The sequence below is a fragment of the Netta rufina genome (assembly GCF_964035555.1).
Source record: "Netta rufina genome assembly, chromosome: 2".
Lineage (NCBI taxonomy): Eukaryota > Metazoa > Chordata > Aves > Anseriformes > Anatidae > Netta > Netta rufina.
This window is the reverse complement of record NC_140124.1, coordinates 81,775,374-81,796,109: the sequence shown is the minus strand read 5'-3', so window position 1 is coordinate 81,796,109 and position 20,736 is coordinate 81,775,374. Positions and strand designations below refer to the sequence as shown.

Below are 20,736 nucleotides of genomic sequence, written 5' to 3'. Positions count from 1 at the left end.
CTTAGGGTCTCTAGCAACTACACACAGAGTGCTCTGGAGAGGATACTGATGGATTCTTGAGTGACTGAATTTATTCATTCACTTTTGGTCTGTCTTTTTAAAGGATTTTTTAAAACTCTGCTTAATAAGAACTCTGTTTAATAACACGGATTTACAATGGAGAGCTGATTTACAACGAGAAATCACTCAGGAGTACTGAATGGTGTTTCTCTGCATTTCCACGGGAGAGGAGAAAATAGTCCGTGCATCTGTGGTTGAGAACATGTATGTGAAATTCAGCTTGTAGGAATGACTGCTATTGTACAAGCATTGATAAAGACAGGCTACTGACTTGAATCTGATATTTACTAAACATAACATTTTGTTTCCACTAGCAATGCGTTGAATATAAAATTTTATTTTAAGTATACATTTAAGTGGAGCCACCTCAGTTTTTTTAAACTCCTTGAATTGAGTGGATTCAGAATTACCTTCATTTGCATTGCTAACAACTAAAGGCTATAAACTGACCATTCAGAATCTGCACATCGCAACAAGGTAAAACGATGTAACAGGACTCATGCTCTTCTGGTATACTCTATGCCTAAACGTGGTGCTAGTAATGAAGTTAACACTGAATATTGTCTAAATGCTAGCCAACAGAGTGACATAACTCTGCAATTAAATTTCATCTGTATAGCTGCTGATTCAAAAATTAAATATGTAACAAAGCACCAGTGCTAGAGATGTCAGACTGCCCATCAGACTTGAATGTGATGGTAATACGTAATTGTAATGCTATCATCAGTCTTCGTTTCACTTTTTTTTTTTCTTTGACAGGTATTTCCTCATTGTAGGAATTGTGACAATGTACTCACTGATAATCCCAAAATGCGATTTTAAGCTGGTCTCTGAATGACAGTGTTAGCATTTAACTTGAAATCTTGAAGTGGTTATTCATTCAAGTGTAGGAGTTAGGCTTTCCAAAAGCATTATGAAGACTGCTTTTGCAAACAAGAATGGTGTTAAGCTGTGTTGATTTGTTTTTGACGTTTTGTTTTTCAGGTGGCAGAGATAAGCGTGGAGGCCCCATCCTAACGTTTCCAGCTCGTAGTAATCATGATAGAATACGGCAGGAAGACCTTAGGAGACTAATTTCTTACCTAGCTTGTATTCCTAGGTAAGTGATGATGAGCCTTGATACGCTCTGATGCTGTGCAACAAAACAAAGGGAATATATTTCAGTACACTTAGAAGCTAAGAGACTGAGTGGTTAAAGAAAATGAGCAAATTTGTACCAAGTTCTGTCAGTTACTGTTTTCAGACAGTTTTTTGAAAAGGCCCAAATAGTTACTCTGCCCTGTAGAAGGAAGGCTGTTGGCAGAATGTCTGGCATGCTTTAGCTGGAAGTAGTTTGTCTTGGAAATAGTACTGCCATGCTACATAGCTGTCACTGTGGAAAATTTGTGAATACAACTCAAAGGTTTTCAGTGCATCAATAATTAGAAACATGGTGGTCATCATTCACAATATATCTTGCGTGGACTGGGATCAGCACAACACTCCAAACTGTTATTTGCATCGGACGTGTTGAATCAGGACGCTATAATTTAGGGATAACCAGGAGAAATGTATGTAAAATTTGCTTGTACAGGTCTCAGACAAACCTGTGGAGAGACCTGTGAAACTACTGATATTACTGTAAAAAATTAAACTATGTATTACAATGTGTTATTTAAACTAATCACCAAATCTAGTGCTTGTATCTGTGCATGTAAATATGAATATATACTTAAAAAATATATATATTAAAAGAAATAGTAAAAAAAAAAAAAATTGTTCAGATAGAACTTTGTTCTTGAGTAGTAAAACTAAGGAGAAAAATGAGCTTAAGACACTGATTGTAGGTTTATCTCAGATTCCGCCAACATTTGGTACAGACTAGAGCAACTCCAACTGTGCTTGAAAATGTTTGCATGCAACTTGTAGGACCAGTTGTCAAAATCTCCAGGACAACATGCCTGAATGTATTTTTTTCCATATTTCTGTAAGGTGTTAATTTGTGTGCACTCTTCCTTGCATCTGATGTAATTAGACAGCAGTTTCAGATTGACATAAATGTTCTCATTAAGCAAAGAAAAACAACTGCCCAAAACAAAACAAACAAAAAAAAAGCTAAACCTTCACAAATTCTAGTTGAGAGTGTTTATGGCTTTCCTTAGGATTAATTGTTGGTAATTCAATTTCTCTGGTATTTACTTCACTTTTAAGCTTAGGAGTACTTAGTGTTTTTTCTTTATTTTTGATTAAACTGGGAGATTTGGAGAGACAGAGGAAGGGAGAGGAAAAGAAGTCTTGAAATTTTTACCTTTGAAAGCATTTGATTTCACATTTGAACGTTTGAGATGTATTCTGGTCCTCTAGATTTTTAAGTTACTAGAGACATTAATAGCATCAAAATAGGCCCTAGAGAGTTTTGTGGAGATAATCTGGCAAATACAGTTGTATTCTGGCAAAAGGAGTATGTTAATCAATAGATTTAAAATAGAAACTTTTACAGGATTTTATATCTCTGCAAACATGGCAAAGATTTGAGTATAAAGGGAGCTTTATTAAAAGCTAGACTGATTTTCACACACATCATGTTTTAGGGGGCTGGTCATGTAACTCCTTAACTGAGAAGTCCTGGGTCTTCTCAACTGGTGCAAAATTTTACCAAGTTTAAGTCATCAACACTTACTTGACCAGCTATTAGTGCAGTTCAGGTTTACCAAACAGAGGACCTTGGCTGACCAAAGCCTCCCAGAACAGTTTTTATTGTTTTGATCCTTAGCTAAGAGGGATTTGTCTTTTGTCAGCTGATGGGGCCACGTGAATGGAGGACACACCTGCATCACGTGGTGAGCAGCTGCTTTGTGCATCCTAGTAGATGTACACCTCGTGAATTAGTGGCAAGCAGTCTTCCTGCCAGTTTGTGTGCTTGGATAGGGATGGGCTGAGCAGCTCTCATGTAACGTGCAGCCTTTCAGTAATGGGTGTGTCTTAGCTTCAAAACAGTATTTGGTTTTGTCCTTTTAATTGTGTGTGTACCTTTGGGCAGGTGGGAGAGCCAGCATTTATCTTGATAAACTCCTTTTTTAAACTTTTTCTTTTTTCAAACTAACTTCAAAAAGCTACTCTCCTAAGGAAAGCCATATTACAACTCCTTTCAGAAGCTCTTCTGCCCTCCAGAGTCAGTCATAACTCATCTTTCTCATAATACTGCCAGTGAAGCATCCTTACTTCCTGGACACGCTAAAAACCTTAACACATGAACTCCAGAATTCCGTTTACGTTAGTCACATCCCTGTAAGTGACTAATGTACTTAAACAGCGGACATTTGGTCCCTCTTAATAGTCCATTGGCTATGACGCAGCTTTAAAATATTTTCCCTTTCCACGTTAACAAGGTTCTTGTAGTAGGCTCTCTTGGAACAAAATCAAAATTCCCGGTGCTGGTGGTGATTGCTGCTTTTGATCAGCAGCAAGTAGTTAGTGTACAATAAGTAATGAAGAAAAGAAATGAAATCTGACATTTTCAGAAAAGTTGCCAGGAAATTTTTGTATAAGGTCTGCTAACTTTTGGACAGCAAAATTGAGATCAAATTTTGTAGAAACAGGTTAGTATGGTTTTCTTCACAGCCATGAAATGCTTTCTTATCCGTTAGCTATCCACAGATTGACCCCATTACAGAAGTAGTTGTCAGTAAAGGTTTTCCCTCTGCAAACTAACATTTTTTAACTCTTAGAAAATACAAAACAAAATCTGAGTTCAAAAATGTTTCAGAAGCAGTAGGGAAGAACAGCATACCAACTTCTGTCTTCTAGAGGAACCCCTTGATCATTAGAAAAACATGAACACTGTCATCAGTAAAGTGTGTGCTATGGAGTCATTTGTAAATTAATTACATTTTGGTGCTTCTGTAAACGGTGAGTGTGTGTGTTGGGTGAAGGAGAGAGGACTGAATTCTGGTTTATATTCATGTGAATATAAAAAAGGAAAATGAAAGAGGAGGTGAAGGCAGATTATCTAATCGGCAACAAGTTTAAAGCTATCACCCACCAGGAGTTTGGCAGTGGGGTGACAGCAAGCTTCCTGAGAGGTTTTGCACTGCTGTCATGAGAACTGCTTTGTGCATCAGATAGTCAACAGTGATGCCCTAGGGATGGGATTGTTAGCTGGAGAGAGCACGTTCATTAGGCAGTGTGTTGCAGTAGAAGTGCTGCGTTCAAATTTGTAATGCTTGCTTGGTAACGTTTTCTCCTTTCTTCTGCAGTGAGGAAGTATGTAAAAGGGGATTCACCGTCATTGTAGATATGCGTGGGTCAAAATGGGACTCCATAAAGCCTCTGCTGAAGATTTTACAGGAATCCTTCCCATGCTGTATTCATGTTGCACTGATAATCAAGCCAGACAACTTCTGGCAGAAACAGAGGACTAACTTTGGCAGCTCTAAGTTTGAGTTTGAGGTAATTTCCCCTATCGTATATGAATTTATGTTTATTTCATGGTTTAAGTGTGCTCAGTACTGATCAGCATCTTGAGCAGTCTCAAATTATGTTCCGGATAAGAGAGGGGTAGATGGGGCCAGTTGTTCTAGAAGAAATGTCGTTTATTTCATAAGCTGAAACTAGGTAATTGTGCACATTGTCATACATACTTTTTCTGAGCATGAAAAAGATGGACTTAGGGTTTTACCCCTCATGGTAAAGTGTTAGGTTTCATCTTTATTTTGTCTTGGTCTGTTCTGTGGTAATCATTCTGTCACCACCATTCCATGCAGATGAAAGCAGCCAAATAAACCTTGCTTCTATCCTGCTTCTGCTCACAATATCCAAGTCAAAATCTAATCAAAACAGTAGCCAGAAAAGTGGTTGCTGTTTTTTTTTTCCTTCAGTGTAGTAGGGTAAGAAACAAGATTTCTCTGACTGAGTGAAAATACCTGCAAGACAGGAGGCTCATCAGAATTGGCATTGGAAAAGACATGTATAAGCAAAGTTAAGTCAGGTGGACTTCAAAAGTCATGATCAACTTTTTAAACAGAGAGAAACAAAAACTTGCAAGAAAATGTCAAATTCATTCCACTAACAGTATTTGTTTGTTTTTCTTGTTTTAGACAAATATGGTGTCTCTGGAAGGCCTTACCAAAGTAGTTGATCCTTCTCAGCTAACCCCAGAATTTGATGGCTGTTTGGAGTACAACCATGAGGAGTGGATAGAAATCAGAGTTGCCTTTGAGGACTACATTAGCAATGCAACCCATATGCTGTCCAGACTGGAGGAACTGCAAGATATATTGTCAAAAAAGGAAATGCCTCAGGACCTGGAAGGTGCTCGCAATATGATAGAGGAGCATTCGCAATTAAAAAAGAAAGTCATTAAGGCTCCTATTGAGGACCTTGATGTGGAAGGACAAAAGCTGCTCCAGCGAATACAGAGCAGCGATAGCTTCCCCAAAAAGAACTCTGGGTCAGGGAATGCAGACTTACAGAACCTTTTACCCAAAGTATCCACCATGCTGGACAGGCTGCACTCGACGCGGCAGCATCTGCATCAGATGTGGCATGTGCGGAAATTGAAATTGGACCAATGTTTTCAGCTCAGGCTGTTCGAGCAGGATGCTGAAAAGGTAAGGGATTGGGGAGGGGAAGATTGGGGAAGGGCACGAACAACGACTGACTGACTTGAGAAGAGTACCAAGGATAATTACGAAGAGTAATTTCTGTCTTCTAAAGACAAAACTCTAAGTTAGTCACTACGCTTTTAATGAGAAGTAAGGGATTTTTTTATTGATACTGAATCTTAGTCTTCTGGAGTAGAGTGGATGGAGTAGTAATTCCAAGCTGTAAAGAACACAGGTAACTTTCATGGAAGAAAAATTTAAGTGGTAGCAACTTTAAAGCTTTTTCTTTAAAAGCTTTAAAGCTTTGCTCCAGACAGAAGCTTTTTCAAGCATCAAATGAAGATGGATGATGTATGCTTTATAAATACAGCTGATTAAGGATTGCATCAGTCTCCTTTTGAGTGACCCTTGGGATTTGAGTGGCAGGTAGCTGACAAAGTCTGAAGAGGTTGACGTGGCAAACTGCTTCATTGATGCGAGATTTAAGGTCCCAGGCTAAAAACTGATGTATCTTTTTTGACAATCATATGTCATTAACGGGGGACTGACTGATTTCAGAGTGTTTCGGGTTAACCAGTCCCTTTGAAGGATAAAGCTCTTGATTGACATGAAATCTGAAGAACCACCATAGCAGGCAGTGCACTGTTAGCTGAGCTCAAATAAGATCTATTTTCATATAGAATGGTTTTGCAATCGCTAACTTGCTACCATGGAACAAATAGCTTTAAGGAAGGATGGGGAGTTTTTTCTCTGGGAGAAGAAGTAACTAGACATACCAGTCCAGTGGTAAGTATGGTCTTTGTCAGATTTCTTAAAGTATTTAACATAAGAACATCTGAACTGGGTGAGACCAAAGGTCTACGTTAAACTAGTATCTTGCTCTCCAGTAGCGGTCACAAGCAGATGTCTGGGAAAACAGAGCAAGCAGATAAAATACTTCTCCTTCCTCTGTCTTCTTCCCCTGTACTTTCCTATCCCCTGGTCATTTCTGCTCAGGAACTTTCACAGCAGGACTCTTAATGTTTTCTGCTGTGTTTAAAAAAGAAACTTCAGGGCCATTTAAAGCGAATGTTTACTGAGTGTAGCTGAAAATAGTAGGGGCATGTAAGGAGTTGAAAAAAATCCAGTCACGTGAATTTAGAGTCATAAAGTTATTTAGGAAATAATAAACCAATGATCTAATACTGCTCTTTCAGGCCCAAAATGATTTTAGTAACTGTTCAGCCACTTAATTAAAGCATTAACAAAATACATTTTGATGACGCTCAAGTGGTATTGAAAAGTCCATTCTTCATTTACTAATCTAAAAGTTGCATACGTAACGTGGGCTTTAAGAAACCCCTTGTCAAATATATGAGCCCACGGAACTGATCTCTGTCCTGCCATGTGATTGTATAGGCTCATACCTGTGTTTCCTATGTTCCTGATTCCAAGAATCTGTAATAGATTCAATAGATCCATCTTTCAAAATAACAGCAAGTACGAGGCACCTCAAAAGGAGGCTGACAGCAGCCAGTGTTCTTGGAACTTGATTCCCCCATCAAACACTAGAAAAAGATTTGAAAGATGGTTTATGCGGTATCCCAACCACTTTTTGGTTAAGGCCCTTGTCTTAATCTACATCTTCAATGTATTCTAGACAAGAAACCAAAAATTTTAGGAGTGTGTGATCATCTGTCTCAGTTGTCTAAACTCTTAAAACTTTTTGTTTGTTTGCGGTTCTTACCATACTGTTGTCCACTTACAATTTGTTTTTTCATGCACCTGGGTAGAATATTGGACCTGGTAACATTGCTCTGTTAGCCTGCATACTTTAAAGGATCTTTAAATGGGTGCTTACTACTCATTGTAGCCATTTCTTTCAGAAGTATCTTTTTAAGCTAACCCAGAGTGTAGGTGGGTCTTTTGAGCTGAAATATAGCAAAGAGTTCAAGACCACGTTGTGTGTGTAGAACTGTAAAACTCGGTCTTTTGTTGTGCTGCTTGGTTTTTGAAAACTTTGTTTTCCAGGTATTAACATACCTATTGTACCTTCAGTAATGGCCATTAGTAGATAAAACCTTTCCCAAACTTTTTTTGAATATTATTTTTTTGTTTTGTTTTGTTTTTACACATCTTTTAAAAGTTTTTTAAAAGTTTAAAAGTTTATTCATATTTTTTTCTGGAAGAAAGTAATGTGTAATACTGCTCAAGTATTATTATTATTTTTAATTTGCTTAGCAGTAGAAAAGTTATTTTCAAATCTGCCATAAAGTTGTGAGCTAAAAATATCAAACTTACTGAAATACTTTATTTCCATGAGTTGACATTCTCATTTTAAATTACTAAACTGCCGGCATCACAAAATGCTGACACTAAGGAATGTATAAGCTTTGTAACATAGGGCTGTGCTCCAAGTTTGTTTGTTTACTAAGTCTTTGTAGTAATGATGTTGACTTCACTGTAGCTTGAGATAAACATCTGAGGAAAAGGTTCAACAGCTGAGGATATTGGTCCGAACAGTCAGATTTCAGTACTGATTTCTTTAAAATGTAGAGTAACTTACAGGGGAAAGACAATCAGTGTTAATTTTAACTGGCAGCTCTTTCTGTCGTCTTTGTCACGGATATCTAATGTTACTTGCATGTGATTTCTTCCATAACACATCAGTGATTTTTTTTTTCTTTAACATTTCCTTTCAGATGTTTGACTGGATCACACACAACAAAGGTCTGTTTCTAAACAGCTACACGGAGATCGGAACCAGTCATCCCCACGCTATGGAACTTCAGACACAGCACAATCACTTTGCCATGAACTGTATGGTAAGAATGGGCCTCAATTCACAACACTGACATTTGCTCTTAGTTAAGGTAGCATTCATAAATCACACGCACAAATCATTCCTTCTATTACAACTAGTACAACTTGTATTTGAGCAGTAAAGTTGTATAACAAAAGAAGAAAATAAAAGGTGGCCAAGGACAGAGGTACTGTGATTGAGCAACTGAATTATTCGGACCGCTGGCAATATTCAGTTGAACTTTGGAACTTCTAAAATACGTGCATCCAAACTTTTAGAACCTGGGATATGTGTTTGAGTACAGTCTTGCATCTTTTAGGAAATTTCAGGAATCATATATAATATGCTATAAAAAAGCAAACAAACAACAACAAAAAAAAAAACAGGATCTTCAGAATAGATTGCATCTCAGGTACAAAAAGTTTTGAGAAGTGCTAATCAGTAGCTGAACCCAGTGTAATAATTTTCCTTTTTATTTTTTTTTTATTTTTTTTTATTTTTAAGAGCACACACGTCTCTTTTCTGGTGCAGTGGCATGGAGCTAAAGCAAATATTTTACTTGTCAAATATTATCTTGATAAGGCATCATGTGCAATTAAGAATTCAGTTTCTAACCTGCAGTGAGTGAAAGCTGCTTATTATCAGTTTCATGAATGCCCTGTTCAGACATGGGGACTAAATTCTCAAGCATATTTTGGTTCTTTTTCACTAGGAGGGTTGGAGGTGTGTAAGTAACTTCAGGAGCCTGGGCCTAAATCCAGTCCCTGTCTGTCAGCTCAATGGAAGAAGAACACTGTAACTCTTGTTAGAAATTAACATCCTTGGCAGTCCGAGGATGGGAATTGAATTAAAGTATGGTTGAAACAATCAACTCTTGCAAGAGGGTGTTTTTGTAGGACAGGACTACTAACTGTGGAAAGAAAGCATGTCAAAGTAAACTACCCGTGGTTATTTGTCTTGCTAAAATCATTAAAGGGATAGTGAGGCAGCTCTTGTGTCTAGTTTTGACCAAGTTAAGGCAGTAGGAGACAGCAGTAGAGAAGTAAGTTTTCTTCTGCATCTCAGCTATCTTTGTGAAAGTTTTTTTAACAAATAAATAAAAGCAGTGGTTTATTTTTTGCCAAGAATAAAGCGAACATTGTGGAACATTGTATTGAAGTTATACATGTATAACATCATGCATGGAAGTAACTTTGACCTTTAGGTTTGGAAGGTACAGGTCCACTCTTGGGGCATAGCAATTTGCTGCTTCATGGAGTAACTAATTACTGCTGTTCATTGCTCTGCACATAAAACGCAACAGAAGGGCACTCAGAGGAGGACAGTAGGTGTCATTGACATGAGATGACTTTTGAAACTTGGTGATATTGGATATCCTTCCAGGCTGTTCTTGGGCTCATACTATACAGGTTAAATTATTCTTGTTCTGTTAGCCTCTCCTGATGTTAGTTACTGTGACTTCTTCAAATTAGGTGGCTTGTTTTCTTCTCCTTCATTGTCTTTAAAAACAAACAAGCAAAAAAAGTCCATACTGTTTAGATGCTGGCAACACTAGGAAGCACTCGGGTGATGTAGCATAATCCCCCGTGTTCTTAATCTTTTGATTTTAATCTCTGTTTTGTTTGTAATAGTCAAGTGTGTCAATTACACAGGGCTTTTTCTCATCTTGCACAATGATTTCTTGAAGCATGTAAGGAGCAGTTTAAATCCGGAGCAAGCATAGTCCCCATGAAGTGGTTCTTTCCCGCAGAATGAGAAAACAATTAGCCCTTAGTTTTGATTTCAAGAGCATTCAGGTTTTCTGTCTTATTTAGTTAACTAACCAAAATTGAACACATATAGTTTGGGGGGAAATTATGCTGAATATGACTTGAAAAAATGACATGAGCTGATTGAAATTTGACAGTTTTTAAGTGGGAAAATACCACTCCATCCTAACTCCTGCGAAGCATGTTCAGTTTCTCCCTGACCTCTCCTCAGATGTGTTCTGTGCTCACCAAGCTACTGTTTTGTTTGCTGCTGCAGTCAGCACAACTCTTCAGTAATCAGAGCTCATTTACGATCTCTTAGTGAGTGCTCTAACACTAGAGATGGAATTTCACTTCTAACACATCTACAGCAATGTAAATTTATCCAAGTGGATGGCATGGAGGAAGGAAGAGTGGCAACTAAGTATTATTATATGCAGGAGATTTTGAAGGCTTTTCATTGTGGCCCTAATTGGCCCCTGATAGATCTTGCTTTCCAGGCAGTTTCTTTAGGCTCGCTTTAGGCAGGGAAGGGCTGTTCAAAGGATAAATGCTGCCCAAGCAGCTAAATACCTCTTGCACTTGCTCACAGCTTAACCCTGATAATTGATGGTGCAGCTGCTTTTCTTAACACATTGTGATTGCTGCAGGGCACATGCTCCCTTTGCAGCAGGTGCTACCCTCCATCAATGGCTGGCTCTCCCATCTCCCTTTCCTTCCCAAGTAGCAGCTTGGCTTTCCAAGAGGTGCAGGAGGGCAGCTTCTGCAGCTGCTTCTGCCGAGCTCGGGTGAGAAAGTATCAGCCTTTGGGTGAGATGCCAAAACTTTAATCTGGTCTTCCAGTCTGAAATGAGCCACCTGGTTGTAAACCATTGTGAAAACTTCTTAGTTCCTGTTATCAAAAAGAGTTGGCTACATCAAGGGTAAAGAAGGTTTGCTGAATTTTTCTTTTTTCCTTTCAATGGCTTTCCGCCATTCTTAGAACCCAGTTTTCAGTATTACAGCACAAAGTAGCTGGAAGTTTAAACCAAATGTGAAAACAAACAGGTGAAGAATATATTGGGGGAGGAAATTTAGCTGCACTTTTAGCAGTTTCATTCTCAAGTGATACATCTAGGCATCTTGCATATTCAGTTTGTGATAGACACGTGCAGAGGAGTACATTCACAAAAGTCTTAAGCTTAACACGCAGGCTGGTTCTTGTGGCAATGAAACTGTCCTGGGGAAAAGCTGGATAGGTGCAGTGATGCACGTCAAAAATGGAAATATGTTTTGTTACCATTACTCAACACACACATTGGTGTGGCTGGAAAGGATGCTGTCTGAAATACAGTTCACATGTTCAGCTGTAGGTAGGTATGTGATGTCCCGTTACTGAAATCAAGAAGCTGTGCACTGATAAGGGGCAAGATCGTTTCTTTAAAGGGCAAGTAGTTCCCATCTTCCCTAACTGTGTGGAAAAACAGTATCTCAGTGATTCTCTCCTCTAAAGACGAATATGTTCAGGTTGGAAATTAAGTGAAATTTCATCTTAGAAAGAGTAGTCTGGCATTGGAAAGGGTTGCCCAGGGAGGTGGTGGAGGGTGGTCTCACAGGTGTGGGTGGTTCCCGGGGGTGTTCAAGGAAAGGTTGGACCTGGTGCTTAGGGACATGGTTTAGTGGGTGACATTGGTGGTAGGGTGGTGGTTGATGATCTTGGAGGTCTTTTTCAACTTTAATGATTCTGTATTTTTTCGCTATCATTTAAAAGACCTGCTTTCAGCAACAACAAATTGCTGTTGACAAGTCCTGAGATTTATGTGAGCTAAGCAATACTCAGTTCTAACTTCAAGTTCCTCTTTAGATGACTAAACCAATGCTTCACTTCTCAAAACAAATTTTTACTACCTTTTAGGGTAGAAACTTGCAAATAGGACATTATAGGAGTTGTAAATACAAAAAAAAATGCATCTAGTTTTTAAAAATGCAGAATTTATGCTGTGATTGCAGTGCGTGGAAGAATTATTAGTCAGAAGTGCGTGGAAGAACAGGAGGGACTGATACCATGTCCACTCTTATTTTTGCTATTTTCTGCAAGTTTTCTGTGACACAAGGGAACCTAAAGCAGTCATATGAAATATGGGTGAGGAGGAGGATGTTGTCTGTTTGTATGTTTTCTTCTACTTTTCTTGCTAGATCAAAGGGCCTTGCTTTCATTAAAGCTTAACTGTGCCCCTCACTGCATAGGTGAGGGCCAAAATGATTGGAAAGCAATGCAACCAAAAATAAGCTTTCCTTGGAGAAGGTTGACTGTCTACTGTCAAAGGTAGACTACTATGACTACTTCTTGTCTCAGCGTGCTGATAGGACCATCAGTGGAACCAATGTTTAGTAGCCATAATCCAGAAAGTCTTGTTACTGTGTCAGTCATGAGCATATTGGTAAGTCAATTAATCCTGTTCCCAGAACAAGCTGTTGGCATACACTAGACCACTTTATCAAGGTGGCAATCAAATAATCAGTTTCACTCAAAAAGAAAGTGCCAGAGATGAGCACTGGTGAGAGAATGGGGAGCTTGAAATAAAAGTATGAACATAACACTTGGCTCTCGCTGGGATTACAGAGTTAAAAGTTTCAAGGATGAAAAACTTGCCTTGGCTTGCTCGAGTCCAGCCACAGGGACTGGTAAAAATGAAAACATTAAGAAGGTCAGGTGGGGTAAAACCAACTTAGCTGACAGTTCGTGTGACTCTTTCTACTGCTTTGTACTACTGATATTTTTCACTCTTGATTCCTTTTATTTAAAATACATTTTGTAACCACACAAAGTTGTTATTTAAGATAGACTTAATCACCATGTGAATTCTAAACTCCCCTGAGTCCTCTTCAGCACAAAAGACCAAAACCGTAGGTTGTGAATTGTGCAATTTTTGTTATGTGGTGGTTTTACCCCGCTGGACAGCTGAGCTCCACTACAGCCGCTCTCTCCCTCCCTCTCCTCAAAGGGAAAGGGGGAGAAAATATGATGGAAAGGGCTCAAGGGTTGAGATAAGGACAGGGAGATCACTCAACACTTAGCATCACGGGCAAAACAGACTCAAAGGCAGATCAATATAATGTCTTACCTATTACTAGCAGGCTAGAGCAGTGAGAAACTAAAACCACCTTCCCCCCCATCCACCCTCTTCTATGTCCTCCCCCTGAGTTGTGCAAGGGAACAGGGAATGGGGGCTGCGGTCAGTCCCTATCATTTTCTCTGCCGCTCCTTCACAGTCACTCTCTCCTCCTGCGGGGGCTCCTCTCCACGGGCTGCAGCTCCGGCCCGGGGCCTGCTCCTGCGGGGGCTCTCCATGGACCGCAGCCTCCTCCAGGTCACATCCACCTGCTCCACCGGGGGCTCCTCCACCCACGGGGGGGCTGCAGCGTGGAGATCTGCTCCATGGGGGACCCATGGGCTGCAGGGGGACAGCCTGCTCCACCGGGGGCCTCTCCCTGCACAGCCCGCAGGGGAACTGCTGCTGCCTGCCTGCAGCACCTCCTGCCCTCCTGCTGCACTCACCTGGGGGGTTGCAGAGCTGCTTCTCACTCCTCACTCTCCCAGCCTTTGTGGCACAGCAGTTTTTTCCCCTTCCTTAAGTCTGCTCTCCAGAGGCCCACCCAACATTGCTCACTGGCTCAGCTCTGTTGAGCAGCAGGTCCCTCTGTAGCCAGCTGGAGCTGGCTCTGATCTGACATGGAGCAGCTGCTGGGCTCTGCTCACAGAGGTCACCCCTGCAACCCCTCACTACCAAAACCTTGCCACATAAACCCGATTTTAAAATTTGTTTTAAAACAAATTTAAACCCTAGTTTAATTTTTCTTTTTTTTCTTTTTTCAACTAATAGCTTGCTCAGGCAGGGCTTTCAGTAAAAATACTTAGAGGTTTAACAAGAAGTCTCTCAGCTCTCCAACCAATCTAAAATCCTTAACAAAAAGGGTATGTTCACCTTCAGGTATGTTCATGTCAGTGGATCATGAACTGAAGAAATACTGTTGCTAAAAGCACTACTGCAAAGGAGCAAACCTTGTTTCACTTTTAAAAATTATTGGAGGTGCTGAACTTAAGATTTCTGAAAAATTGCCTTGTTTCAGTCAGTCCTCCTAGAGAGCTAGGTCTGGTTTAGATCACTGTACTTACTGATGTGATGGGGAGCATCCCGATGAAGAATGACGCAGCTGTAAGGACAGGATGAAGGCATGGGTGTTTACTGTGAGAAAGGGAAAATAAGTGAAAAGCAAAGGAGAAACAATGGTGATGGTGGTGGACTATAGTCTTAGTTTCCCTGGGTCTACCATGAAAAATACAGGAAAGCGAGATGAAAAATTTGACAAAAAGTTAGAGCGGAATGAAATTATATTTAACTTGTTACAATACTGATAGCAACATTTAAATAGTTACCTGAGAATATTTTGAGGACCCACATAGCTGAAGAACGGGTTAACTATTTCCTCCATTGTAGTCTGTGTGTTGCTGGTTTTATTTTTGTTCAAGGCAAGAGACACAGTGACTTGTGCTTGTTCTGCAGCTCCCTTTACTGTTGCTTCAAGAGAGATAACAAAAGAGGAGGCTTACAAAACATTTAAATCATTAAAGCAGGTGCTACTTCATACATTAATGCTATACCTTGCCTTAGTCGCCACTTCTGTGGTGAAGTGGCAGATGAATTGGAAATTCCATTGCTAGAACAGTGCTAAGATATTTTCATTGCAGATGATTAGTTTATAACTCACTGCAGTACATTACAGAGGTGCCAGTTATGATGCTTATGGCCCATGTCACTGGGGTGGTTCTTTTTAACACTGGATGCTTAATATTCTTTGTGTCAGAAAACTCCTGTTAGGAATCTTAGCACTAAACAAACATTTTATAAATGGGTCTAGGAAAATCAGGAAATAAAATAAAGCCTTCAGGGCATCTGCCAGCTATGTTTTGTATGCAGTACAACCGAAGTTCAGTCAAGCTGGCAGGCTGTCACCTATATTTTTCCATGTACTTGCTTTTCAGGCATGCAGCAAAGAATGACAGTGCACTACAGCTTGTGTTAGGCTACTAATCATGTCGCCTTGTAGCGAATAACTCTCTGCTGAGGAGCTTTCCAGATATTATAAGGTGTCTTTTCAGCTCTTGGCTAAAGGGTATTGTGAGAGAAAATAATTGTACTACATACATTAATGTACTTACTGTGCACACTGTAATGCTGTAACTTGAGATGTTCCCTTTTTAGTTTTCCTACATTGTTCGTGTGTAATACAATGAAGGAATTGAAGTACTGCTTTAGCATTTTGCTTTTTAGATGGCTGGTGAGCATTTAGAAGCTGTGCTTGTGTTGTGCAGATTCACATAATATAAATGAGATGGCTAAAAGAAAGTCTGTAACAGTTACTACCTGATAGCTGTTGTTTCTTTAGCTGAAATGAGGGTGTGAATCCATGCAATGAGTAACAAGAAGTCAGTTCCTGGAACCAAAGGAATGAGTGGAAGATAGCTTGGAATGGTGCTGCTGAAACTGTGCACAAAATATATGTTTGTTATATAATAATGACAATAAACCTGCCTGTCCCTTTAGAAAATGGAATAATATTTGTAAGCCTTCAAGGATTAGTTGGACGTTCCAATTGTTCCAATTGCTCTCTGGAGTTCTTTTTCCTCATTAACTAAGTCTTGATCTCCTGGTCACTGCATTCTAAAATACTGGAATTTAAATGTTTAGTAGATGTAGGTATGTCAGTTAGTACAGGATATGATAGCAGAAAAAGTTGTTGAGATTGCTACAGGATTTTTTTGAGGAAAGGAACGTGGTATGCATAGTTTGGAAAGTGTTCAACTGTCAGTATATTAATTCATATTCGTACTACTGCAGGGGGTATTCCACATTTGTGAAGCCAGATTGCCACGGGAAGCTGGATGCATTTTAACCACAGCTTGGTTTTGATGTACTTAGCGGCCTATTTTTGTGCCCTGTCCTTCATCAGTGTGCTCCTGTCAACCAACGTTCCAGAATTACCAAAATTCTTTTATTATGATACATAGGTATTTAAAGTAGCAGTCTAATACAGCCTTTATGCTCTTCTCTTTTGACACATGTTTTTTCATGCCATTGTCCCATGTACGTGTTTTCTGGATTCATTTAGCAGTCTAGCATTTATGCTATTACACTTTAATACATGTAGGTGCAAGTGCTCTCAAGTCGTCCACAATTTGTTGGAAACAACAGTTCTGTTCTCCTGTGGTTGTTCAGGTGTGCTTAAGAGGAAAGCAGAGGCGTGAGAGATAACAATGAAAAGGTAGCATTGTGCAGGGAAGAAAGACAACATAACACTCCTGCGTTCAATTTAAGTGGACCAACTGAGGTGCAAGCTGTCAGGAAACTTTATGTCCATCCTTGCATATGTACATATATACACATACAACTATCAGAGACCCGTGCCAACTACCTCTCAGACAAGTCCAGCAGAGCAAAGCCTGGGGGAACTGCAACACTCACTCCTTTGTCAGGCCCTGGGCAGCAGCTCAGTGCCAGCAAGTAGTGCTTCCACCTCGGGCACAGCGTCTATGTGGCGTTGGGTGTCCCCAGTCCAGTGCTCCCCTGACCTCCTGTACTGGTAGGAGGATAGGCAGATTTCAGCACAAGCTGCCCAGCAAATCTATCCACAGTAATTTAACAACACAGATTTCAAGAAATTTGGGGTTTTGTCCCTCTGTCATTGTTGATTTGTGGCCTTTACTGAGAGCTGTCGCAGTTGGTTCTTGCCTGCATTGTTCTGTCTCCCTTGGCTCGTGATGCTGTGTTACCCAACCCTTGACCAGGGCAGGCTGCGGTGCTGCTGCTGACAAGTAGCTCACTACTCCGTGCCTTTTCTTGCCTACTGGAATTTCAGAAAGCACTGCACAGACAGGAGGGAAAACATTGCCTTAAAGAACATAAAGAGAATGATTATTTTTTCCTGCCCAACCATTGTTTCTGACCATGTTTGGCAGTTTGAGCTCGTGTAAATTTTTAGAATATAGGCAAGAGTGAGTTGCTAATGGAGGCAGCCAGCTGCAATTCGCACTGCAGTTCACGGAAAGGACCAGCAACTGTGCTCAGCACAGCACCCATGTCCTCAGCAGCGGTGATGTGCCACAGGGGCCTCCATCCTGTGGGAGCTCCAAAAGGAAGATGCAGCTCTGAGGCTGCAGGGAGTGCCTGTGGCCTCTTGCCAGGGCTGGGGCAGCCAGAGGTGGTTTCCTTGCCCATAGGAGGTGTGCAGTTATTAAGGAGCTGTGCTGCCAAGTGAAGGAGCTGCAGGAGGAGGTCAGCAGACTTGCAGAGCATCAGAGATGATAAGAGATTGACCAGATCTTTTCCATGACTCTGCAGCTTGAAGAGCCCAAGCTGCTAATTGCACTGAAGGGAGGCTCAGGCGGAGTCTGTGCCTGTCTTTTTGGGAAAAGGGAGTTGCCGTGATGTTTCAGGTTGGATGGTGATGGCTTCTGGCACAGGGAGGAAGGTTCCTGCTCCGCCTCAAGACTTGCAGCTGTAGAATCGGTTCCCTGACCTCATAGCTGACGAGGAGCCAGGAGCTGTGTCAAATGAAACATCTGTGCTGGCTGAGGTTGAGCCACACAGGAGCACCGAAGGAAGTGGTGAGTGAAAGCAAAGGGAGTTCCCTTCTGCAGGGGACAGAGGACCCCATCTGCAAACCCGACTGTCTATGGAAGTGTGCTTCCTGTTGTGGACTTGGACTTGGGATGTTGCCGAAAGACTGCCAAAGCTTGTGCAGCCCTCAGACTATTGCCCCCTGCTGCTCTTCCATGTGAGCACCAGTGATACTGCCAGGGCGACCTGGAAAGTATCGAACGTTGCTCTAGGGTCAGCGGTCAAGGGCTTGGGGGCCCAGATGTTGCTCTCCTCTGTCCTGGTGGTGAGAAAGTAGGACTTGAGAAAGAGCAGGTCAACAGCTGCAGGTCAACAGTTGGTTACACAGCTGGTGGTGGCAGCGGGGTTTGGCTTCTACAACCATGGGACCCTTTCGAGGCTGCTACCTGACTACGTGGAGCAAAAGTATCTTTGGCAGCATGCTGACCAACCCGTGATGAAGCAAGTCCAGCAAAGGGCCACAGAGATGATTATGGGATTGACGCATTTATTGGACAAGGAAAAGCTGAGAGAGCTGGGATTGGTTTCCAGGGATAAGAGAACACTCAGAAGGTTTTTTAAATACCTGATGGGAGGGAGTAAAGAACACAGAACCAGACTTTTCTGCACGGTAGCAAATAACAGAACAAGAGGTATGAGTACAAGCTGAAATACAATGAATTCCCTTTAAACATAAGTTAAAAACTTTTTTTTTTTTTTTTTTTTCCCTATGAGAATGATTAAACACTAGAGCAGGTTGCCCAGAGAGATTGTGTTGTCTCCACCTGTGGAGATTTTCAAAAGCCCACTGGACATGGCTCTGAGCAACCTGCTCTGATTGACCCTGCTTTGAGCAGGTGTTTGGACTAGATGATCTCCAGTTTTGATGGCCAGCTTCAGCAATGCTGTGATTCTAAGAACTTTATTCCAGGTATATGAGAGTCAGCCCTGTTAAAAGAAGCGTCAACCCAGCACTGTGTACGTGTGGCTCTGAAGGACCTACCTAGAAACTGTTTGGTAGTGAAGCTATTTTTGTTTCTGGCTTTGAAGAAATCGGAAACACTTGTTTGCTTCCTTTGAAAAACACTGTTTGTTCATACAGAATCAAGAACAGCTTTTAGACACTTCAGGTCAAAATGCATACGTGAGTTGCAAGGAAAGAAAATTACAGTGACTAAGAGCCATTGTTTAACAGTACTTGTAAGCTAGGGAATCTTACTGGTCAGTGACCTTATTTGTCTAGTTTTCAGTGTTAAGATCTGAGGCAGTACAGTGGTAGGAACATTATATCTTAAAATGTTGAACTCTTTAGAACTCAGAGTTCTGTGTTTTGTTACTCTAGAAGTCGAAGTACTTCCAGAATTGATGTGTTTTTAGAATGTTGTTCCCCATGTACGTACCATTGAGAGATCAAATGCATGCTGATGATACTTTGAATTTCCTGTATTGCGTGTGTCTAAGTGTCTTGTTGACTTGAACATCCACGGTCAACTTTTCTTCTTTGTAGTAATAATGGGTCTTCACATAACATAACTTTAAGCTAATCCTTGAGACTCCCTAGTCTTTTCAAGTTGTCCTTCTCTCTTACCAGTGATATCAATCAGCTGCTACAGTATACACCTAGATTCCAAAATCAGGCACGTGCAAATTCGTCAAGTAAAACCAGTCTACTAAGCATTGCTGTATTAAAGGATAATTTTGTAGAAGTATACTTACATATTTAAGTGGTCTGCAAACTAATTTTCCCTTCGTCTTCTCCACAGAATGTGTACGTGAACATAAACCGCATCATGTCAGTGGCAAATCGCCTGGTTGAGTCTGGCCATTACGCTTCACAGCAAATAAAACAGATCGCTAGTCAGCTGGAGCAAGAATGGAAAGCGTTTGCTGCAGCCTTGGATGAACGTAGTACACTACTGGATATGTCCTCCATCTTCCATCAGAAAGCTGAACAGGTTAGTGCATGTGGAAGGAGCCAATACAAGTTTTCGTGCTGGAATGGTGAATTCTGTTGTACTTCTGTCCAAATCACAAGTAAATAGAGTGTTTAAAAAGGTCGGTTAGAAAGCCAGAGCATTCATTTCTGACAGTTTCAGCTAATGTTCCAATGGAAACTTGTTCTCTGTAGGACGGCCTGCTACCCTTATATTCTCCCCAAAATGCCTCGCCAACAACGTGAGATAAATCTTAGACAAACTAGATACATGAGTCAAAATTAAGTAGACATAAAAGCTTAACTATATGAAGCTTTTGAGTTGAAGGAAGGGAAGAAAAACATTTAATATAATCAGCATCAGTATAATGCCTTTTCTATCTCCAGAAATCATTTGCTTGTTCTATTTACTTCACCACTCCACCCCAATGAGAGAGAAGTGTTCACAAATCAGTTCTAGAGTTGTTAGTATTTAGCTCCTAATAATTGCTTGTAGAAAACCAAGCTGAACTGGCCTGAAAGTTGAGAAGTTAATTAAGTCTTCTGAATCTGAAATTGTGGTGGGAGATGTTTACTTAGTATCCCGTAAGAGATTCCTCCTAAATTAAACAAAAAATTTAGCTGTAGGCCCATACCAATTATTTTAATTAAGTCATTAACCATGTGTAACTGCAAGAGAGGAGGTATATATAGGGGAATAGGAATAAATATCCTCAAGTTAATCGTCTTGATGGTGAAAGCATGTTTTTCCCCTCAAGGGAATTCAGTTCTGAAGGAGTTGCTATGTGTGTGCTGTTGAGTCACCCATTGATATTATAGACTGTCTACTGTGTATGTCTCTGGTGAATTTGGAGGGCAGAGGTTCTTGAATGCTTATGGCTGACTGAAGCTCTGGTATGCTGTACAGCTGCCATAGATACTTTTCTTTCCATTTGCAATGCTAGATTGGATCTAAGAAAAGGTCTCGTGTCTGATATAACTTTAATTTAGAATA

At 40.6% G+C, this 20,736-nt stretch overlaps 1 protein-coding gene across 4 annotated transcripts in view; it reads left to right on the top strand.

Annotated features, from left to right (window-relative positions):
- Positions 1-20,736, top strand: part of TRIO (trio Rho guanine nucleotide exchange factor) — a 243,363-nt gene that overhangs the window by 71,336 nt on the left and 151,291 nt on the right. For all 4 annotated transcript variants that reach the window (XM_084281722.1, XM_084281723.1, XM_084281724.1 and 1 more), the window contains exons 3-7: positions 1,045-1,159; positions 4,296-4,488; positions 5,136-5,648; positions 8,324-8,446; positions 19,573-19,764. In XM_084281722.1, the coding sequence (XP_084137848.1) occupies positions 1,045-1,159; positions 4,296-4,488; positions 5,136-5,648; positions 8,324-8,446; positions 19,573-19,764 (1,136 nt within the window). The remainder of the gene's footprint in view (positions 1-1,044; positions 1,160-4,295; positions 4,489-5,135; positions 5,649-8,323; positions 8,447-19,572; positions 19,765-20,736) is intronic.